This window comes from Quercus robur, chromosome 10, assembly GCF_932294415.1.
Source record: "Quercus robur chromosome 10, dhQueRobu3.1, whole genome shotgun sequence".
In the NCBI taxonomy this organism is placed as follows: domain Eukaryota; kingdom Viridiplantae; phylum Streptophyta; class Magnoliopsida; order Fagales; family Fagaceae; genus Quercus; species Quercus robur.
The window spans coordinates 42,914,454-42,920,894 of NC_065543.1; the positions used below are offsets into that span (position 1 = coordinate 42,914,454).

The 6,441-nt window shown below is 38.1% G+C and overlaps 1 protein-coding gene across 1 annotated transcript; it reads left to right on the plus strand.

Annotated features, from left to right (window-relative positions):
- The first annotated feature begins 279 nt into the window (after nucleotides 1-279).
- LOC126703695 (pentatricopeptide repeat-containing protein At1g74750-like) lies at nucleotides 280-5,840 on the plus strand. Its single transcript, XM_050402748.1, has 2 exons — nucleotides 280-466; nucleotides 3,019-5,840. Exon 2 carries the CDS (start codon nucleotides 3,037-3,039, stop codon nucleotides 5,656-5,658), a length of 2,622 nt encoding a protein of 873 aa, XP_050258705.1. The 5' UTR covers nucleotides 280-466; nucleotides 3,019-3,036; the 3' UTR covers nucleotides 5,659-5,840.
- Nucleotides 5,841-6,441: the final 601 nt, after the last annotated feature.

Here is a 6,441-nt window from a genome sequence, read left to right on the forward strand (position 1 = left end):
GGGATATGGTGGCCGATATATCTTCTATACAAAAAACACGGACTTATTGAATCTGCCCACAAAAACTAAAAAATCTTAATTTCCCCAAAAATTGTGTAAAAGGAAATCTAATATTTATAGAATCTTCTGTCTGTCACGTGCAAACCGTGAATGTTATCTCAGGTTAAGCCCACGTGTACCCCAGGATACAACGGTGAAATTACCAAAAAAGTAGGGTTGTGTGAAATAGCAAAAAAATAAAAAATAAAAAACAAAAACAAAAGCAGTGTGACACCAAGGCTAACCTCAGTGCCTCACAGCTTATTCTCTCTCTCTCTCTCTCCTAAGTCCCCAACTTGCTTGGAAAAAACACACTTCAGGGTTCAAGGCAGAGAGAGGAGAGCCGCCTTTCTTTTCTGTTTCTCTTTCTCTTCCTCTCTCTGTTTCTCTTTCTATCGGCAGACCCAGAAAGCCATTTAGCATTCAGGTACCTATCTCTTTCTCAATCTGAGCGTTTTTTAAAAAAAGTTTTTCTAGTGTTGTTGTTTGATGGGTATGAGCTATATTTGTTTTATGGGCACCATTTGTTTGGTACTTGACAAGAGGGTCTGTTTTTGTTTTTACTTTTTTTTGGTGATCCAGTACATGGGTTTGTTGGGTTATTCTTTGATGTGGTGAAAGATTGATCTTTGTGATGGTTATAACGGTACAATTTTGGTTTTTAAATGTAAAGTTTTGATCTTTTTGTTGTTTTTTTATGTGTAAATGGAAGGAAACTTGATAGAAGAATGAAGGGTTTTGAATTTATTTAATTATTTATTTTTATGGTAATGATAAAATTTGGGTTTTTTAGCCTATGGGAGTAAAATTTTGTTTTTATAGAAAAAAAGAAGTATTTGGATTTTTGCTGTTTTTTTTTTTTGATAGGTAATAAAACTTTTATTCAAAAATACTGAGTATCATGTTCACGATGGTGAACATTCTGATTGGATTTTTGCTGTTAGAAGCAAGAAATAGAAAATTCAAAATTTGAAGAAGAATGATCAGGGTGAGCATTTTGTTCTTTCAAGTTTTGATGGATGTAGGATTATTTTGGTCTAGGAGATGGATTTCAACGACATTTAGATGGTGGAAAAGAGGAGAATCAAAGTAAACGAAAATTGAGTTTTGAAGTGGGTGCATTGATTGATTATAATTGATGGAGATCAATTGGCTTTTTTTTTTTGCCTGTGTAGTTATGGCAAAATTATATATCTGAAAGAAGATGGGACTTCGTGTTGTTAGAGGTCGTAGGCACCACTGAGGGCTCTGTTCAAGTGAGATGCTAGTAATGTAAAGAAGTTGCACATGTAAGAAAATTTTAGACATAGCATTGAAAGAAGATTCAAATTTTAGAGCAGTGACGACTCTGAATTTTTATAAAAACTAGTGACCCATAACAGAGACAATGAAGCAGGACCGTGTAGTTAGTAGATTTAGTGGACTGTAAGCCCAAACTTTTATGTCAACCCAAAAATTAGATGCTTTAAGAGTATTGCAAGCAATGTTGTGACATAGAGGAATTTTGTACTGTTTTCTAACAAGTTTACACTAAAGAAAGTGGTATATGGTCATCATGAATGGTGATTGCTTAATGAAGCCATCTCCTGTTGAAGGCGCTGGATGATAATAACAGCGGTAGGAAAATCTGTACTTTGTTATGTAGCTCTTAAAGTTTGAAAATGTAACCTTGAGTTGATCACCTGCGTGGATAAGATGATGCAGGTAATTTATTCTCTCTTGTAAATCGCAAGATCTGTTCTGCTAGTTGAGTAGCTGACATTTATTTGGAAGGCTATATCAAGGAAATGGTTATGCTCCAATTATTTTTGCCATGGCTGTCACAAAATTATGGTCATTTGGGACGTTATTTAATTGGTTGTACATGCCCAAGAGTTTTGATTTCCCATGTAGCTTGTACAGTAACACAATAACTATACATGGAGCAATTAAACACCCTTGATGCACTTTTGTTTAACTTCACTTTAATTGGTTCACAGGATTTCAACATGCTAGATTTGATAATGTGGAAAAAAGATCAGCTGAAAGGCTGCTCCTAAAAATACACAAGACTTACACTAGACATATTAAGTAGTATACATACTTATTACTTACATATACGAATACATTCTGATTGTTTCTTTCCTGTATCATTTCTTTTTCTTCCTTTTGATTTACAGATATCCAATGTATTTCATATATTTACATATAATGCTTTATGGCAAACAAGGACAAGAAAGCTTGTTCCTTGTTGCATTTTGATAGACTGACAGACGCTTTACCAGATGTGTAGGCGATGGAAATTAAACTTATTCTTTTGTTTTATATGTTCTATATGTATGGTTTAAACTAACATCACAGTGTTCTATCATGAACAATAAGATATAACTGCATGGCACAAAACTCATTTGGCTAACAATGCTCACTCTTATCTGCTAGAATTGAATCATGTATTTATTTAGTTTCTGATTCAGTGTAGCTTTTCTGAAATACTTTTTTCTTTTGTCTTGTTAGATGTAGCATGCATCTTGTAAACATTTGTGCTGATGGACCTTTCTACCTGATTGAGTTCAAAGCAGTCTTTTTGCCACAATTTCATCATTCTCCTTTCAATGGATATTGATTTGTTTGGCCAATGACCTTTATGTCAAATGGCATTTCTTGTTGTTTCCATCAGAGATATCCAGAGTTCATCTCCCCTTCCCCCAACTTAAAATACTTCATGGATATTGAAATGTTTGGCTGATGTTGATGTGTTGTTTAATTATAATTTTAGGCCACTGGGATTTCTAGTGGTTCTTCCTGTAATACTCTTTCTGTAGTCATGATTGGGAATTGGGCATGTTACTTTTTGATTGCATAAGCAGAATGGTCTTATAATACTGACAGTACTATTTAAACATATAAATGATGCATTATCTTTTTTGAAATGTTCAGTATGTTTTGGTCTGATAATTATGGTTCTAACATATTGATGATCCATGAAACCTTCTTGTGAAGGTGCTACTGTGTTTTCAGATGTTACGAGCAAAGCAGATCAGTAACCTTTCCAGTAGTGCTAGATCCTTCTTTTTCAATGGATCACGATGTGGTGCGGCAGATGGAAGTTCATGCACTTGCTCTGATGATGAAACTTGTGTTTCAAGAGTTCAGCGTAAAAGAAATGAAGTTCTACTTGCTCAAAAGCCATCCGCCTTAGTATCCACACCTTCAGGCAGGGTAGGAACCTTAATTTCTGGAGAGTCAGTTAAAGTGATAGGTCCTCAGAAGGCTGAGAATGTTGATCATGCAAGCCCCCTAAAACAAGTTGTTTCTGCCCCCAGTTCTTTGGGAAGATCAGATTGTGTAAGTTATGCTATTGTCACTGATTCTGCTCAGAAGGATTTGGTACAGTCGCCTCTTATTGCTGATCAGTTTGTTAAGGCTGGTATTGCTGCAGTAACTTTTCTGTCTGATATAGTTAACTATAAGATCCCTCTATCAGATGGAAATGGAATACTAAACTCGCCCATGAACTGTATGGTCGATCCTACTAGGCCTCTCTCTGGCATCAAATCATCAAATGTAAGACACATAAAAAGAGAAAACTTTTCCAGTGTTCATCCAAAACCGTCTGCACCAATAGCAGCTGGGTCAAACCATGCAACAAACAATCATGCTACAAGGGGTAAAGGTGATAAATCCAATGTTGTTAATGGTCTCAGGCATGTTCAGTACACTGGGTCAGGGAATTCGGTGGCAAGTCATCGTATACCTTCAGATAATCATGAGAAGACTGTACCACAGAGAGGAAGAGCTCATTCAAACCACTTCCCATCAAATTTTAAGTCAAACGTGCAGACTTCAGATACAGGAATTGTAGGGTCTAACAGCAGAGGTTTCAACAAGCCCCCCAGAGATATGAAAATGGCAACAGGAATTGCTCCAATTAGGAGGCCGGTTGCAAATACTGGGCATGTTGCGGAAAGTGTTCATAACATACTGCAACAATTGAAATGGGGCCCTGCAGCTGAAAAGGCTCTTGGAAATCTCAGATGTTCAATGGATGCATTTCAGGCAAACCAGATTCTCAAACAACTTCAAGACCACTCCGTTGCTCTTGGTTTTTTCAATTGGTTGAAACGACAACCAGGGTTCAAGCATGATGGACACACTTATACCACCATGGTTGGCATTCTTGGTCGTGCCAGACAGTTTGCTGCAATAAACAGATTGCTTGATCAGATGGTGAAGGATGGATGCCAGCCTAATGTTGTGACATATAATCGTTTGATTCATAGTTATGGCCGTGCAAACTACTTGAAGGAAGCGCTCAGTGTTTTCAATCAAATGCAGGAAGTAGGGTGCAAACCTGACCGTGTCACTTACTGCACACTCATTGACATCCATGCAAAAGCTGGGTATTTGGATGTTGCAATGTGCATGTATGAAAGAATGCTAGAGGCTGGCCTTTCTCCTGACACATTCACTTACAGTGTCATAATAAACTGCCTTGGGAAAGCTGGGAACTTGACTGCTGCCCACAAGCTATTCTGTGAGATGAGAGATCACGGCTGTGTTCCTAATTTAGTCACCTATAATATCATGATTGCTTTGCAAGCCAAAGCAAGGAACTATGAGACTGCCTTGAATCTTTATCGTGACATGAAGAATGCGGGATTTGAACCTGATAAAGTCTCTTACAGCATAGTGATGGAGGTGCTTGGCCATTGTGGGTACCTTGAGGAAGCAGAAGCAGTCTTTGTAGAAATGAAACGGAAAAACTGGGTCCCAGACGAACCTGTTTATGGTCTTTTGGTGGACTTGTGGGGGAAGGCTGGGAATGTTGAGAAGGCCTGGGAGTGGTATCAATCGATGCTCTATGCAGGTTTGCGACCTAATGTGCCCACCTGCAATTCCATGCTCAGTGCTTTCCTTAGGGTACACCGATTGCCAGATGCCTATAACTTGCTCCAGAGTATGGTGGGTTTAGGCCTAAACCCTTCTTTGCAAACTTATACCTTGCTCCTCAGTTGTTGTACAGAAGCACAGTCATCATATGACATGGGGTTTTGCTGTGAGCTCATGTCCATCACGCGTCACCCTGCACATGCATTTCTACAGTCCATGCCAGCATCAGGACCGGATGGTCAAAATGTGAGGGAGCATGTAAGCCATTTCTTGGACATGATGCATACTGAAGATAGAGAGAGCAAGAGGGGACTTGTAGATGCAGTGGTAGATTTTCTACACAAGTCGGGGCTCAAGGAGGAGGCAGGCTCAGTTTGGGAGGTGGCTGCACAAAAGAATGTATATCCAGATGCTGTCAGAGAGAAGAGCTCCTGTTATTGGCTTATTAACCTTCATGTAATGTCAGATGGTACAGCCGTCACAGCATTGTCAAGAACACTTGCTTGGTTTCGCCGGCAAATGCTAGTGTCAGGGATAGGTCCCCATCGGATTGATATTGTAACTGGATGGGGCCGGCGGAGCAGGGTGACAGGAACATCTTTGGTGAGGCAAGCTGTACAGGAACTGCTGAGTATATTTAGCTTCCCATTTTTCACAGAGAATGGAAATTCTGGGTGCTTTGTGGGATGTGGAGAGCCTCTTAATAGATGGTTGCTTCAATCTTATGTTGAGAGGATGCATCTACTATAGCTGGTGATGATTTTGTTCTACTCTTGATTATAAGCTTATTCTTGAGCACAGTTTTGTTGGGCAGGAAATAGGAGCTGAGTTGCACTGCCTCACGAATTAGAATTTTTCTATGTATTTGACCTTGGTCTTATGTGCAGCTACTATAAATTAAATGGCAAATATGTCAATTTTCTTAGGTGTCATTTTCGTTGGTAGATTATATATATAACTTTGATAAAATGGTGATCCGCCTGAAATGGAGAGGTTGGGCCCAGACAACACCACAAAGTCTGTTTATGAAATAGGCTAGTGGAATGAGTAGATTCCATTGGTTAATATAAGACAAAACATGCAATGTTAATATTAAAATACGGAGGATGATGCCTTGTTCAGCAAGCTAAAAATTTTATTTTTATTTTACGATAAATGAGTGGAAATAATGGAATTTATATAATGGAATGTTGTTGAAATTGTAAATGCATGGAGTTGTTAAAAAGTAACTCAAGCTTGGATAAAAAAAGTGTATATTTAGCAAATAAAGTCCATGTTCTTGGAAGCTTTGGCATGTTGCGGGGCGGTTCTCTTTGCTGCAGAACTGGGTCTTCAGAATGTGCAATCCAAGGTAATGCTGAAGTGGTGATAAAACTACTCCAAAATCAGGTGCCTTGTTTAGCTAGAATAAAATATTGATAATATAATTTAATTTATATTAAACTATTTTCGAAGTAGAAAAATTTTATACTCCTTAAAATTTAGGTAAATTATATTAACATAATCTAAGGTTTGGGCTATAATGCCAACTAG

Bases quoted from the DNA above. Each gene is read 5' to 3' on its own strand.
- LOC126703695 (XM_050402748.1), top strand. From the start codon at position 3,037: ATGTTACGAGCAAAGCAGATCAGTAACCTTTCCAGTAGTGCTAGATCC.